The sequence below is a fragment of the Leptomonas pyrrhocoris genome (genome assembly GCF_001293395.1).
Source record: "Leptomonas pyrrhocoris isolate H10 chromosome Unknown, whole genome shotgun sequence".
NCBI lineage: Eukaryota > Euglenozoa > Kinetoplastea > Trypanosomatida > Trypanosomatidae > Leptomonas > Leptomonas pyrrhocoris.
This window is the reverse complement of record NW_015438372.1, coordinates 182,989-197,228: the sequence shown is the minus strand read 5'-3', so window position 1 is coordinate 197,228 and position 14,240 is coordinate 182,989. Positions and strand designations below refer to the sequence as shown.

The 14,240-nt window shown below is 61.4% G+C and overlaps 5 protein-coding genes across 8 annotated transcripts; all 5 read right to left on the bottom strand.

Moving 5' to 3' along the window:
- Nucleotides 1-165: 165 nt before the first annotated feature.
- Nucleotides 166-6,904, bottom strand: ABB37_06907 (hypothetical protein; the record flags this gene model as incomplete). The annotated part of the gene is made up of 1 exon (XM_015805353.1): nt 166-6,904. The coding sequence occupies exon 1, from the start codon at nt 6,274-6,276 to the stop codon at nt 166-168; it is 6,111 nt and encodes a 2,036-aa protein (XP_015655966.1). The 5' UTR covers nt 6,277-6,904.
- Nucleotides 6,905-7,442: 538 nt separating this feature from the next.
- On the bottom strand, nt 7,443-9,094 carry ABB37_06906 (N-acetyltransferase GCN5; the record flags this gene model as incomplete). 2 transcript variants are annotated; one of them, XM_015805351.1, is made up of 1 exon in its annotated part: nt 7,443-9,094. In XM_015805351.1, exon 1 carries the CDS (start codon nt 8,244-8,246, stop codon nt 7,443-7,445), a length of 804 nt encoding a protein of 267 aa, XP_015655964.1. In that variant the 5' UTR covers nt 8,247-9,094. The 2 variants fall into 2 exon arrangements, with proteins under 2 accessions (XP_015655964.1, XP_015655965.1); XM_015805352.1 differs by having other exon boundaries at nt 7,443-9,048.
- Nucleotides 9,095-9,692: 598 nt separating this feature from the next.
- On the bottom strand, nt 9,693-11,150 carry ABB37_06905 (hypothetical protein; the record flags this gene model as incomplete). Its single annotated transcript, XM_015805350.1, has 1 exon — nt 9,693-11,150. One exon carries the CDS (start codon nt 11,148-11,150, stop codon nt 9,693-9,695), a length of 1,458 nt encoding a protein of 485 aa, XP_015655963.1.
- A 674-nt stretch (nt 11,151-11,824) lies between these two features.
- Nucleotides 11,825-12,671, bottom strand: ABB37_06904 (hypothetical protein; the record flags this gene model as incomplete). 2 transcript variants are annotated; one of them, XM_015805348.1, is made up of 1 exon in its annotated part: nt 11,825-12,671. In XM_015805348.1, the coding sequence occupies exon 1, from the start codon at nt 12,623-12,625 to the stop codon at nt 11,825-11,827; it is 801 nt and encodes a 266-aa protein (XP_015655961.1). In that variant the 5' UTR covers nt 12,626-12,671. The 2 variants fall into 2 exon arrangements, with proteins under 2 accessions (XP_015655961.1, XP_015655962.1); XM_015805349.1 differs by having other exon boundaries at nt 11,825-12,662.
- A 287-nt stretch (nt 12,672-12,958) lies between these two features.
- Nucleotides 12,959-13,994, bottom strand: ABB37_06903 (hypothetical protein). 2 transcript variants are annotated; one of them, XM_015805346.1, is made up of 1 exon: nt 12,959-13,994. In XM_015805346.1, the coding sequence occupies exon 1, from the start codon at nt 13,738-13,740 to the stop codon at nt 13,507-13,509; it is 234 nt and encodes a 77-aa protein (XP_015655959.1). In that variant the 5' UTR covers nt 13,741-13,994; the 3' UTR covers nt 12,959-13,506. The 2 variants fall into 2 exon arrangements, with proteins under 2 accessions (XP_015655959.1, XP_015655960.1); XM_015805347.1 differs by having other exon boundaries at nt 12,959-13,937.
- Nucleotides 13,995-14,240: the final 246 nt, after the last annotated feature.

Sequence of the window (14,240 nt, the reverse complement as noted above, 5' to 3'; positions counted from 1 at the left end):
AACCAAAGTGGAGTTGACCGGGGTTTCTTTTACTATTATGGAGACTTAAAGCACCAGTGATGCACCGTAACCCAAAGGGAAGAAGAACCTCAACCAGAGGATTAACAAAAAGCCGTACACAATAGGCGGGTGGGGTGGAAGAGAGATGGAGAGGGAGGGGCGCGTTCACTGCGCCGCCACAGGGAGGTCCCAGTGATCGGCCTCCTCGTCTCGCTCAGCGCCGTCGACGTACAGCACGTCACTGAACTCATTCACCACCGTGTGCAGCAGCAGCCGCGTTGGCACCGTGCGCACCGGCCACGTCGCGTACGGCGCCAGCAGCTCCATGAGGCTCAGCTTCTCCAGCACCTCGTACGCCTGTAGAAGCTGCACCTCGGACTCCGAGACGGGCATCGCCGTCGCCGCACGCGAGCAGCCGCTGTACGGACTTGTATCGGAAGCGGCTTCCTCTGCCGTGTCCGTCAGCGCGGAAGGACTCGGCCGTGAGCCACCACCTACGCTGAACGATGCGGCCGCCAGTCGGGTGTGCACCGTGGTGAACACCGCAGAAGGGGAGGAAGAGGCGGGGGCCGCAGCCGCCGTGACGTCCGGGCTGGCTGTGTTCGTGGTTGCCGCTGCCGTCGTCGCAGCGGCGGCAGCAGGGACGTGCAGGGCAGCCACCGCGACGGCGGCCGACTCACTGGTGAAGCCGGCGTTGCGCAACTGACGCACGTACTGCAAGTTGGCGAGCAGCGGCGGCAGTCGTCGCAGGTTGCGCTCGAGCAGCCGGACCAGCGTATCCACCTCGACCCCGCGTCGTCCCCAGCTGAGGGCGATGAGGTGGTGAAGGATGTACTGTAGCAGCACCTCCACCGGCAGGCTGCGCCCGCCATCCAGCAGGTCGCCCACCCCCGCAAAGGGAAAACCATTAGTGGCCGAGCCGCTATTTAGTTGTTGCTGTTGGGGCTGCTGCGACGGAGGCCTCTCTTCTCTTTGAGGACGCTCTTCTTCCACAGCCAGCTCCGCCGCCGCGGCGGTCGGCGTCGCGTTATAAAGGAGCAAATTCACGTTCGTTAAGGGGCTGGTGGCGGTGTGCAGCGGCAGCTGTCGACGACCATAGCGAAGGGAGCGCGGGCGCGCATCGGCGCTGCTGCTGAGCTTCGACAGGGCGGCGGCGGCCGGTCCCAGCAGCGGCGAGGAGGCGTGTGGCTCGTTGTCCACTTCCACCGCAGCACTGCGGAGGGGCATGGGCTGCGTGGAGGCTGCTAACACTGGCCGTGGCGCAGAGGGGAGAGCAGCAGCCCCGTCCGTCGTGGCGTCTACCGTCGACGGAGACGTGACGGACACCGCCGCCGATTTGCCAACGACGGTGGTCGCTGTTGTGGTCGTCGTCGCCTCCGACCGCGCGTCCTCGGCGCTAGGGGACGTGGCGGTGGAGACGTGGCGCCCCAGGCGACCGCTGCTTCCTGCTGCCGCTGCCGCGCCGACCGCAGAGGCGGAAAGCAGCGAGGAGGACGGCCCCGTCCTGGCGAGCGTCTGCTCCGGCGGTGGCGCCGCAAACCCTTTTGCGTGGGCGGCCGCACGCCGCTCACACGCCTGCTCAAAACGGGCCAACGCCGTCTGCTGCGCGCGCGCGTAGGCGAGGCGGCGACGAATGACCTTGGCGTTGCGCCGCAGGAAGTCCACCGCCCCTGCCGGGATATCCGCGCACTGCAGCAGCGTGTGGCCCTGCTCCTCGGCCACTCCGACGGTGGCGCCGCGGCGGGAGGCGGCCTCCGAGGCCTCCTGCTGGTGAGCCTGCGTGCGGGTGAGCAGCAGAATGTCGCGCCGCTCCGGCTCCACGAGGGAGCTCGTGTTGTTCACCGGGACTACCAGCGGGACCCCCGCCGCGGAGGGGCCGCCGAGCGCCGTCCACCGCTGCTGCTGCTGTCGAAGCGGCCCACCATCGTTGTGACTACCGCCGTGACTAGTGTGGTACGACAGCCGCTCAAAAATCTCAAACGGCGACACCCCGTAGGCGGCCGTGACCGGCGTGACAAACATGTGCGGCCGTATAAACCACGGCTGCAGGGAGTGCAGTAGTCCGCCGCCGCCACCACTGCCGCTGCTGCTGCTTCCGGCGCGCTGACCGGCGAGTGAGCCGCCCCCGCTGATGTTGTAGCTGTTCTGCATAAGGGAGGACATATCCACGTGGTCGCGCATACGACGGGCGTGGCAGGCGCAGGTGCGCACACTCGCATCGAGGGATGGGAAGTTGAGGTGCAGGACGGGTGCGCTGCGCAGGTGATGGGCAGCGCTCATGACGTAGTAGCCGACCGTGTAGTCTCTGTTGGCGGCGGTGGTCCAGCACTGTGGGTGAGAGGCGAGCTGCTCGCACAAAGGGCACGCAGAGCCCCAGGCACAGTACACGGAGAGCTGGGCGGCGGGCGAGCTGATCTGCTGTGGGGGAGGTGGTGCGCTGTTGCCGCTGGACGTGTTCGGTGCCACCCCTCCAGCTGCGGAAGAGGTGGCACCGCGGCCCGACTGCGCGGGTACGATGAAGAGCAGAGGGGGTGAGGAGGCCGCACTCGCCGTGGCGCTTGCGGGGTGCGCTGTGACAAGTTGCTGTTGTTGCACGGACGAGGCGGCAGCTCGTGCGTGCCCAGCAGCGAGGGCGTCAAGAGGGCGGTTTACCTTGTACGCCGCACGCATGACGCTCACGTCTGTCTCTGACGACCGCGGGGTGCGGGCCGTTCCCCCACCCATCAACGTCGTTGCCGCTGCTGCGGCAGGGATGGTGTTGCCCGTGCTGGGAGATTTGGGCATGCCCGTGGTGGTGGTGGTGGTGGTGGTGGTGGTCGACGCCGTCTCCGCATCTGCACCGTTGCACCGCGATCCACCGACGCCGTTGCTGCCATTCAACGACATCACCGAGGCTGGGATCGGCACGTACGACGAGGACGGCAGTCCCTGCATCTGCTGCTGCTGCTGCTGTGAGTGCTGCGCGTCCACCACCCGCTCCAGCATGTGCAGCACCAGCGCCGCAGGAACGGTGTCCATGTCTTTTACAGCATCAAATGGATCCTCAGCCGAAGACGCCGTCCCGGTCCCCGAGCGCGTGTCCGTCGCTGCGGCTTTGCTGGTGTTGTTGCCGTTGCTGTTGCTGTGGGAACTGTCAATGGCCATGGTGGTGGCTTCCGAGCTTGCCCAACTGCTGCTGTCTTCGTGCACGGCGGAGACGCCGCTCACTGCGCCGCTCCTTCCCTGTTGCTGCTCTGGTCCGGGTACCTGTGTATCGGAGAGCTGTTGCCGGTCCTTGTGTCGCCCATGATGTGCGAAGGAGGAGGACGCGACAGTGGCGGTGGCGCGCTGGCGTCGTCGCTCTGCCCGCAGGCGGTGCCGGCGCCGGCGCACAACGGCGGCCTCGACGTACTCCACCGGGGTCACCTCGCCGTGGGTGAAGGAAACCCACATCTCCGACGCGACCGAGATGGCCCCGTGCACCCGCAAGAAGTCGATAATCTCCATCGCTAAGAAGTCCAGCCCAGCCACGGTGGTCGCCGCTGCGGCTGCCACGGCCGACGATGACGACAACAACGGCGGCGGCTCCTCCTCCGCAACAGCGTCCCAGCTGGACCGACCGGCGGCACCGGAGTGAGCAGGGAAGCTGCCGGCGCTGCTCGTATGCGCGGCGGAGAAGTTTGTGGAGCCTATATTCACCGTTGGCGTCGCGGTGGTCGGCGCTGTCGCTGTCGCCGATGCTGCCGCTGCTGCTGCCACCGAGCGGGCGTGACGACGCTGCACCGCCTCTAGCAACGTCAGCTCGATGCTGCGATAAAGCGAGCCGGCGCGGCGCGGCGACGGCAGGGCCATCAGCAACGTGTACACGGTAGCGAGGGGGATAAGCTTAGCGTAGCGGCGGCCCATCATGTCCGTGTAGCTGCGCTGCAGGTCCGCCGTGAATTGGCCTGCCGCTACCGTGATGACGCTGCAGGGGTGGATGCGGGAGTAGGCGGAGCGGGTCGTCTGCGCCAGTTCCAGTCGCTCCTGCCCGGTGAGGTGCGACATGGGCAGCAGCAAGAGCTGGTTGACGAGGATGGCGTCGGGCAGGGCGTCGAGGACTTCGCCGGGAGCTGCTGTCACCAACGATTGCTGCTGCTGCTGTTGTTGTTGAGAGCTGGCTCCTCCATTGACGGAGCGGTGGAAGGAATCGCGAGGGGCAGCAGCGTTGCCATTACGAGCCTGTCCCCCTGTTGTGGCTGCTGCGGCTGCGCTGGTGGGGCGACCAACGCAGCCGCGACCCGACAAACGCGTTAGCCGCCTGCCGCCCTCCACCCCGCGACTCGTGCGGTTCCACAGGTCAATGCACTGCGCCACTTGCTGTACCTCCGCTGCCAGCCCCACGTAGGTGGCGAGTTGCTGATAGAGGGAGGTGGGGGAGAGAATGGAAGGGGCAGGCGGGCCGCCGCCGCGACGCCGCTGCCCACCACCGCCTTCCCGCCCGGTGAGCGGCGAAGGTGCTCGCGTCGGCGACGCTGTCACACCACCACCATTACCACCGCTGTCGCTGCCGGCCGCTCCTCTGCGCACCGCCGCCTCCTCCCCCTCCGCGTCATCCTCCGCGTCTACCCACGCAGTAGCAGGAGCGGCAGCGGCGGCGGTCGTCCGCATCGGTGGTGCAGCGCCGTGGGCGCCGGCGTGGCCACCGTGCGAGCTCGTCCGATGCATCACGCTGCTGTTGCTGTTGCCGCGTACGTTGGCCGCCTTGCTTCCTCGTACGGCGAGTCGGGCAGGAGCGAAGAGGTAGTCGTAGTCGCCGTACGTTCGGGTTGCATCACTTCCTTCTTCTTTCTCCAACTCCAGCGGCGATGCGACGGCTGCTGCAAGGGGCGAGGGGAGGACACCGCTGCTGCTGTCAGCTCGGCTATGCTGCAGCTGCGGTGACGTCGACCCTCGCATCCCATGAAGTCCCCCTCCGTCACAACTGGCAGCTCGGTTCATCGAGAACGACGACGTTTGTCGGAGAGGAAGATCGAGGAGTTGTTGCTGTTGCGGACGCATATCCGCCGCCGCCTTCGCTACCGCAGTGCCACCACCAACCACCCAGTGGTTCGTCAGCGCCTCCATGCGATCGAGCTCGGCTGAGACGTAGCGGCAGCGCTGTTCCTCGCGGCACAGAATATTCACAAAGCACTGCGCAAAATTCGCAATGGCGCCGGCGTCGGTGTCGGGCTGCTTCATCGCGACGACCAGCAGCGCCGTGGCGGACCGCGACGGCTGACGCTGCTGGTCCAGCGCGGATGCCCCATATGTGCTGCCGCCACCGCCACCGCCGCTGTTGTTGTTGCTGTGGTTCACATCGTTGCCGGTCGTGTTGGCCAAGGACAGCGATGCGGACCACGAGGAGGCCAGTATGAGCGGGAACACCAGGAAAGTGCAGTTGACCATGTTGATCGTCGTGCACCCGTTCAGCGCACCGCGCAGAAGATGCATGAGGACGTTGGTGGCAATCCCCACGCACGTGGCCGCCCCTGTTGTGTTCTGCGATTGTTGCTGCTGCTGCTGCAGGGGGGCGGTGCGGCTGCTGGCGGAATGACTCGACTTACTGCTCCGCGTGGCAAGGATGGCGACGGAGCCCGGCGAGTTGGAGGGCGTCTGTCGCCGTGTGCTGCCAGTGGACGTGTTCTGCACCTGCGTCGTGGGGCCGGTTGGCGGCCCACCGGCACCACCACCGCCACCGCTATTGCTGCTTTTGACATGCGATGCACGACGGCTCTCGAGCGCGGTGCCGGTGTTTGCGGCTCCCCCGCTAGGACCAGCTAACGGCGACCCAGTGCGGTGCCCCTGCCCGTGAGCAGACGAGGAGAGCCCGGCGAAGCTCGCCGTTAAGCTATCGTTCACAAGGCTGTAGGCGGACATGGGCCGTCGCATACCGCGTTGCGGGGCGACGCCACTGGCACTGTTGATGGACGCCGTCGCGGCTGCTTCCAGCGTCGTCGCCACCCCACCACCGCCGGCGGTAGCAGTAGTACTGCCCGCTGCATGAGGGGATCCGCCACGATTGCCCTTCACGCTCGCCGCCATCGTCACGTGCATGTGCGGGGACTTCTTTTGGAGTCGACTGCCGCCCCCTCCGCCGCCCCCAGCGCCTGTGGCAGATGTGGGGGTTGCCGGGGTAGCAGCGAGGTTGTCGGGGAGCAACATCCCTCCACCGCCTCTGCCGCTGCTCTTGTTTGTGTCTGCGCTACCGCCGCCGCTGTGGCCGCGACGGTGGCGGTCTCGGGAGGAGGAGTTCGACGGGTAGGTAGAGGTGAACATGCTCGTCGCATCGCTCCTCCCTGCAGCAGTAGCGGTATTGCTGCTTTTACCGTTGCTGTTCGCGTTGCTCTCCTTCGCTGTGCCGCTGCCGTTTCCAGTATTATTATTGTTGTTGCCGCTGTTGCTGCTGCCGGCTTTATTAGACGCCGCGTCAGACGCACCACCGCTTCCGCTGCCGCCACCACCTGTGCTGCCGGTCGTCGCCACGTCCACCACAAAGGGGTCGGTGTCGGGGTAGCGGAAGAGGAGTTTCTCCTTCGCGAAAAGAAAGACGGCGATGGACGGGGCGGCGGCGGCGGGGAGGACGATGTCGCGGTATTGCCGTTGTTGTTTCTGGTATTGGCGGCGGCAGCGGTAGAGGAAGAAAAGGCCGTGGGCGACGGCCCTGCGTTGGTGGTTGACGCTGAGAACATTGCTTACGTCTTGCAGCTCTTCCTTCTTTCTTGCTTCCGTCGAATCTGAGGTCTTCCACTTACCGGAGAGCGTTCCACGAGGCAACGATGACTGACAAAGAGAGAAGCCCACGCTGGAACACACACACACACACACACACACACTGTCAAACGAAGACGTAGACGACGAGACGATAGAGTTATTGGGTTATAGGAAAGCAGACTATGATTGTACTGACCACTAGACACGCAGATAGAAGAAGAGAAGAAAATAGAGAGATAGCTTTCGAAAAGCACGGAAGAGAAGCGTTTCGTGAGGCACAGAACAATGCTCCTTGCTTTAACGTCTCCCGTGATCCAACGAACAACGGTGACGCCGCCTGTCGATTCCCCCCTCTTTTTAGGATTCCTGTGTGCAAGGCCTTGACGACATCGTAATAACCTGCGTCGGCCGCCAAGCCCAACGATGTTTCGTGGGCTTTCATCTCTGCTTTTTTTTTCTAAATAACAAGAACAGTAAATACTCACAATAATAATGAGACAGCTACTATAGCGTATCCTCCTCCACCTAAAACTAGCTCTTTACCTTTAGAAGAGGCTCGAAAAACACATGTGCGAGTTGCGACTAGAAAAGAGGGAGAGAGGGAGAGGGAGAGTGGGTGTGAGCAGGAGCACCGTAGCGCAACTTCGATTCGACGTGCTCCGCTGCAAGAGCACTGTGCGTTGGCGCTCTTCGGTGTAACGGGGAGAAGCAACACACACACACACACTTTCTCAGTCTTCTCGCTCCATGAACACGGCGTGGTCGCCGTAGTCCTCCAGGACACGCACCGTGTCGTCCGGCAGCGCCTTTCGCGCCACCTCGCGAAATCCGTGACGGGCCCAGTAGCTGCTCGCCCCGAAGACGGCGACGAGCGACATGCGCTTCAGCTGCAACGTGACGCGTGTTTCCTCGATTTGCGCCCACAACGCGCCCGCCACGCCCAATCCGCGAAATTCAGGGTGCACGGCGACGTCGTGAACGTAAAAGGTATCCGCGCGGTGCGCGGGCAGAGGGAAGGGGAGGCGGTCGTCGTCCGCCTTGATCGGTGGCGTAGTCCGCGTGTGGTTGTCCGCCACAGCTGGCTCTCTGTCGTCACCATTGTCGCCGTCGCCGTCGCCGTCACCGCTCCGGTATGTCTTCGTATCGTCTTGTGGCGCGTCCCGCAGCAGCACCGACGCGGTCCGGCGTGGCAGCCGGCAGGTAATGGCGTAGCCAATGGCACGCAGGCAATCGACCGCGCCCGCCGCGACGAGGGCCGCAACATCGGCATTCGCCGCCTGTGCGCTCGTCCGTTGTAAGCAAACGAAGGAGGGGCAGGCGGGGCGGGCGTGGAGACGCTTCGCGTAGCCGGCGATGCCCTCGCAGTACGTTGGGGGGTAGCTGGCCGCCTCCACGGGCTCCAGCAGCGGCAGAAGCGCGTCTGTGAGCGGCACAATGGTGAAGGCCGCGGAGGTGGAGGGAGGGAGGTGGGGCGCGCCGTGAATGCGGTGCTGCGCCGCGGCGGCCGCCGACAAAGATTGGGACGTGCGGCGCATCGTCAAGGACCGTTAAAGGAGCAGGAAAAATAATAATAAAAGAAGCAAAGAGTGCTCCTTATTGTTTACACGAAAAAAAAACCCGACGACGGACGCGAGAAGTCGGCTGCTGCCTTCGGCGCGTTGCTTACACGCGCGTGCTACTGTTAGGCCTCGAGACTGTGCGCAGGTGTCTGTGCTTGCGTGTACACGTGCCAAGTTTTGCTGCACATGCGGGTACACAAGTGGCCAGTAGCTGTTAAATATGCTTTACGTGAACAAATAAAAGCTGTTCATCCGGTGCTGCACGATCCCCTTTAGAAAACACAAAAGTTACAACAATAATAATAACAGAAACAGCAAGAGCGACGCTTTCCGTGAGTTCTTTCTTTAATGATTTCAAGAGGAGCTTTCACTGCCGCCAAAGAAGGTCCGAGAAGAAAATGGTGGGTAAGGACGGGGGACTCCCCTTCGGGCAGCGAAGTACTCCGCGCTGCACGCGCGCTCTAAATCAACAACAAAAGAAAAATCAGAAATAACATGCAATAATTGCCGCGGTGTTGCCCTTCGAGAAAACACGCGAGAGTAAACACACACACACACACACACACACACACGTGCAGGTTGCCACCAACGGTTGTTGGACTCGCTTAGGCCTGGGGATTCACCTACGAAAAAGGGACTGGTCTGCACGCCTAACGACGAAACACGAATCAAAGCGGCATCCGAAGAGAAGGACGAGGATCGATGCAAAGGAGCGAGGAAGGGTGGAAAGGGAAAGAGAAGAACAAGAATTCCTAAGGAGCGCTGAGCTGGAAGCGCTGCGTGGGAGCAGTCGGCAGGGATGTGTGGATGACGATGTTTGTCCTCGCGTACGCCACGAATAAAGAGCATCATAATATTAATAGTCATGAAACCCACAGTTGAGTGGAGATGCAGAGTACGAAAAATAATCAGAAAGAAGGGAGGGAGAGGAGGGGATGGCGGAGGTGGAGTTGATCAGTGAAGCACTTTACTCTTGTCGAGGCTGGGGTAGTAGTGGTGGTGGTGGTGGACACCAGCAGTAGATGATGGGCAACGACAGCTTCAATCATTTGCATTTGTGCAGGTGGCGAAGATGTGGCAGACAGCGTACCCGGCCTGCACGGCAATTGATTCATGTGTGTCTGTAGAATAGTAAGAATAGTTACATTTAGTTATGCCGTATTTAGATGTAGCTCTGTGTACCACCGACAACTGACGGCTGTCAAGCTTTACACATGAAGCCGATTCGCAAATCGAGAACAACAAGAAGCACCTCTGACTTTCTCTTCTCATCACCTCCAACATCGTCACCTGCCGGCGCGGAGGCTTTGCGCTCGCAGGCACACACAATCACGGCCTGCCTCAGGAGGATACAAAGGTGTTCCTCGGACAATCCAAAGAAGGAGAGGGGGGGGGGGTAGGGGATCAACTTCGACCAGTCAGTTACACGAGCGACTTGTGCTGCAGCGCGGCAAGGATTTCGTCCGGACTCGTCGGTGTACCACCGTTGTCACCACTGGTGTTGCTGCTGCGCCTCAGCAGCGTTGCCACTGCGTCCACCACCTGCTTGTACTTGGTCGTCATCCCCGCCAGTCGTCGCAGCTTCGTATTCGCCTCCTCCAGCAGCCGATCCCGCTGCTCCAGCGAGTCGGCCGCCGCCTGCGCCGCGCGCGCCTGCGAGCGCGTTTGCTCCTCGGCTTTCGCCCGCCACGCATCCACCTCGCCGCGGTGCCGCGCCTCCATCTGCTGCTGCTGCTGCAGGGCCGACTTCACCTCCTGATCCTTCTGATGTAGGAGCTGGCGGAGCTGCTGCAGCTGCTGCCCCCGCGCCGCGATGTCGTCGGTCAGGCGGGCGAGTCGCGCGGCCTGCGAGGTAGCGCCGTTTCCAAGGAACGTGACGAGCGGGGAAGATGCACCGTCCTGGTCGTCGTCCGCCGTGCTGTTCCCAGCCGCAGTGGTGGTGTTGGTGGAGAGCGTGCTGTCGCCGTCGCGCGGACGCTTCACCCCGCTCGCACGCTGCAGCATCTCTGCGGTGTACGCGTCCACCGTAGCTGCTGCTGCGTCGTCTTCTACCGAGCCGTCCTTCTCTTGAAGAGCGACGGCGTCGGCCACGGCGAGAACACGTCGGATGTCTTTAATATTCTGCTGCACCGTGGCCGCCGCCTCACGCGAGAGAAGGGCCGGCTGCTGGCTGGGCAGAACGTTGGCGCGACGGCTACCGTCCTCGCGATTCGTCGACAGCGCCGACTGGACAAAGATGCGGTGCTCCGCCTCGGTGAAGACGTCATCGCTGAGCGACGCCACGGTAAAGGGCTCGACACACTCGCCCACGTAGACGGCGAGCAGCCACAGCTGTGACGGGTCCCCCGTGGCGGCCGAGCTGCGGGTGCCGGCGGCGGGGGTCTTTGCACCAGGCTTGGGTACCACACCAACGACGCGGCCTACACGAAACCGCTGTTGCTGCGCATCGAGCGACAAAGGCGCGACCGGAGCGGTGGCTGTCCCGCCTGTGCCGTTGGCACTGCCAGAGGGGTTTTGCTGCTGCTGCTGCTGCTCTTGCCGCTTCTTTCGTTCGGCCTCGTTCGCCAGCCGGACGTATTTGTTGTCTTGCAGCAGGGCGGCGTGGCGCTGCGCGGGCACTAACACACGCACCAGCGCGTTGTGCAGCAGCGTGCGGGTGTGCGCCTCTGTCAGCACCGCACCGATTAACGGGCCAGCCAGCAACCGTGACGAGGACGGCGCGGGGACCGAATGCTCCGTGGTGGCGCTGCTCGTCGTGGTCGTAGTCGTCGTACTAGGAGAGGCGGATGAGAGCACCAGCTGTGCGGCCAGTGCCAGTACGCCGTCTACATCCTTGCGAAACAGCTGACACTCTTTCGCGAGGGCAAAGTCAGCCGGCATCCTTTCCACTCGGTTTCCTGCACAAACAACAACAGAGGTGTATATGAACCGTCAAATAAATAATAAGACAAGAGCAAAAACAAGACCGTGAGGATGGTAAAGGCTGCAGCAGTAGCGTGAGGACTGTGTTGATCGTGTGAGGCGAGAGGACGTGCATCGAGAGAGAGAGAGAGGAGGGGGGGGGGGAAGGAACACAAGGAACGGCGTACAGGACATGTCGCTGTGAGCCAGCAGTAACCAAAAGATCGGCGGTCGAGACGCATCTGAGCCATGGGAACGTGCCTGCACGCAGCTTCAGCAGCAGCTGCTGCTGAAGGAGAAGGGAAAAGAACATAACGGAACAAATGAACGTCGACAGCTTTCAACAACTATCAAGCTAGGTGTTCGCTGTTGCTTGCTTTTACAGTTCTCCAATACCTTCCTTCTCTTTTCTTTTTCCCCCTTTTCGTTTGAGAACTGCTTTGCCACGCTGGATGTCGAAACACGCATTTCCGCCGTGCATGCGCTCCCTGCGCACTTTCAATGTGAAAAGAGTATTTTCTTTTGTGATGGAGGAGCGGCGAGCTCGTGAACGACGGCAGCGCCGTACCTTTCCCCTCCCCTTCGCCAGAATCACGCCTTCTTCGAAGAGTAAAGAAAGATAGGGAAACGTGTATATATATATAGAACACGACTTACCGAATCTCACTCGTCGGACGCGCCCTTGAGGGCGGGGTGTAGAAGAGGTAGCCCACCAACGCCAGGGAGGACACGGCCGTGAAGGCGCACGTCCACAACAGGTATAAGTGGTCCGCGCCGCCGTTGTCGCGGAGGTTCACGAAGTAGCGCACAAAGAAGTTCGGCGCCAGACGCGCCATGACGTTCGTCCGCTCATACGGCAGCTCCACCTTCTCATTTTCCTTCTCAAACTGTCGCTGCCACGCCGCGGTGCGCAGCCGCTGCGTGCCGCCCGACTCCCCAAATATGGCGGCGTACGGGTCCGCGTCCTGGATGTCGCGGTAGTCAGAGCTGCGTCGGAAGAAGCGGCGGTCTGCGGCGCCTCTCTTCGAGTGCAGCTCGCGCATCTGCTGCGCGTACTCGCGGTCCCGTTGCCGCTGCTGCGCCATCTCCAACGCGTTGGCCGTGTTCGCGTAGAAGAGCTGCTGCGACACGGTATTCTGCTGCGCCGGCCGTCCACTCTTAAGGGTCTTTGGGAAGGCCATTTCTGCCTCTTTGCGGCTCTGCACGGAGGACTGCAGCGGCCGCGATGACGACGACGACGCGCCGGGGTGAGTTGGCGGGGAGCTCGCAGATGTGTTTTCGTTACGGTGCTGAGTTTTCTTCCGCATGGCACCGAAAGTGGAGTACGTCATACAACGCCGCTGCGTGTCGGTGCAGTGGTGCGCGGTGTGCCGGCGGGCTGCGCAGGCGTCAGCGGTGACGCCTGCGCAGCGCGCAATGCAAGAAAAATACTGCGCTGAGAGACGCACCGACATGACGAGGAGGGGGAATGACGTGTGTCACCTAACCGCTAGAGCTACTGAGAGAGAGAGAGAGAGCGGGAGAGAAGGGAAGTACTATGTTTGTTTGCTGTTCCTTTCGCCCTACTTTCTTTCGTTACATCGTGTTTCCGCCTCCCAGACGGTTGCCGATGACAACCCGCGCATACACACCCGCGAACAGCACCAAAGTGCATCGTTGAGTAGCGAAAGGAAGAGGACACACGCGGTAGCCTATTCGTTTGGGAGGACGCCCTTCTGCTTCTGGTGCTGCCGCAAAAACCACGCACACCACCACGCACTCACGCTATATATAACTGTATATAACTATATATAACTATCGTCGTGACATGCGTGCGTCCAATTCAAAAAGAGAAAACACGAGCGAGGAAGGCCAAAGAATACAACTCTCTGCACGTTTTCCTCCCAGTTTGAATCGCGCCCAAGTGCATAACATCTTCTCATTTCACACCTTTTCTTTGGGAACAGTATTGCGTAGAGCTTGCTTTCCCGGTGGTGTACGCTTTTTGGATTTTTCTTTCCTTTTCTTTCGTTGATGTGCATGGCCCACGTATGCGTGATCCACAGCACGGAGGATTCGCAGTGGATGGTGCCTCCCCACACACACTCACACGGAAGTGCCGTGGCGCACACGACTTCTTCGTTGCTCACCGTCGGCCAGAGCCCTCCAACAACACCTATAACAAACCAACCCCCCTCAAAAAACGTTAGACGATAGCAGCGCCACAGCTGTCTTCGCTGCGTTTCGCCGGCGCACACACGCGCAGGCGAATACATGAACAGTACGAATCTGGCCCTAGGAGTAACGAAGAGGAGCGAGGAAGAGAGCCAGAGAAAGAGGAGCTGCTTCTACGTGCTTACTCAGAACGACTAGCCGCCGCGCCAGCGCGCAGGTACTTCGACACACACGCGTGCAGTGTGTGGCGCTCCTCGACACAGCTGTTCCGCTGCAAGTTACGGTTGATCTGTCCTGCCTCAATGCACTCGCCGTAGCGCTTGGCCTCCTGTGGGCATTTAAGGTACGCCTTACCGTATTTTGACTTCAATTCGCGGTCGACCACCACGTCCGAGACGTAGAAGTTGCCCTCCATGGTGGTGGGAGAACGGACTTCTTTTCGTTTTCTTTTACTTATTTGTGTATTGGAGAGGACCGTCGAATGCCCTACCGTGCTGTTGCACTCCACTGGGACTGAGCGCCGCGACAATGAAGGGTCCGCTGTCCTCCTTAAACGATACAGAGAAATAATAAACAATGGTAAACACCACGTGTCTATGTGCTTTGACCCCTTAAGAACGTGCACGTGACAAAGAAAGAAAAGAAAACAAAGGAATAAAAAGCGTTGCTTGGGAGATGAGGTGTGGCGGCCACACGATGAAAGCAGAAGGCAGACGGGCAGAGGGTGAAAAGGAGTAGTTGGAAGCGCAGACGGCAAATAACAGCAGCGGTGAGCACGCATGCCATTGCACCGCTACCCCGTGGCGCGGTCAGCTCAAGGGAGGAGACCTTCACTTCCCCAATGGTGGCGTTCGATGCAACACCCAAGCCTGATACTTTCATGGTGACGGGGAAACGCTGCTGGGTGGTGCAAGG

Bases quoted from the DNA above. Each gene is read 5' to 3' on its own strand.
- ABB37_06903 (XM_015805346.1), bottom strand. From the start codon at position 13,740: ATGGAGGGCAACTTCTACGTCTCGGACGTGGTGGTCGACCGCGAATTG.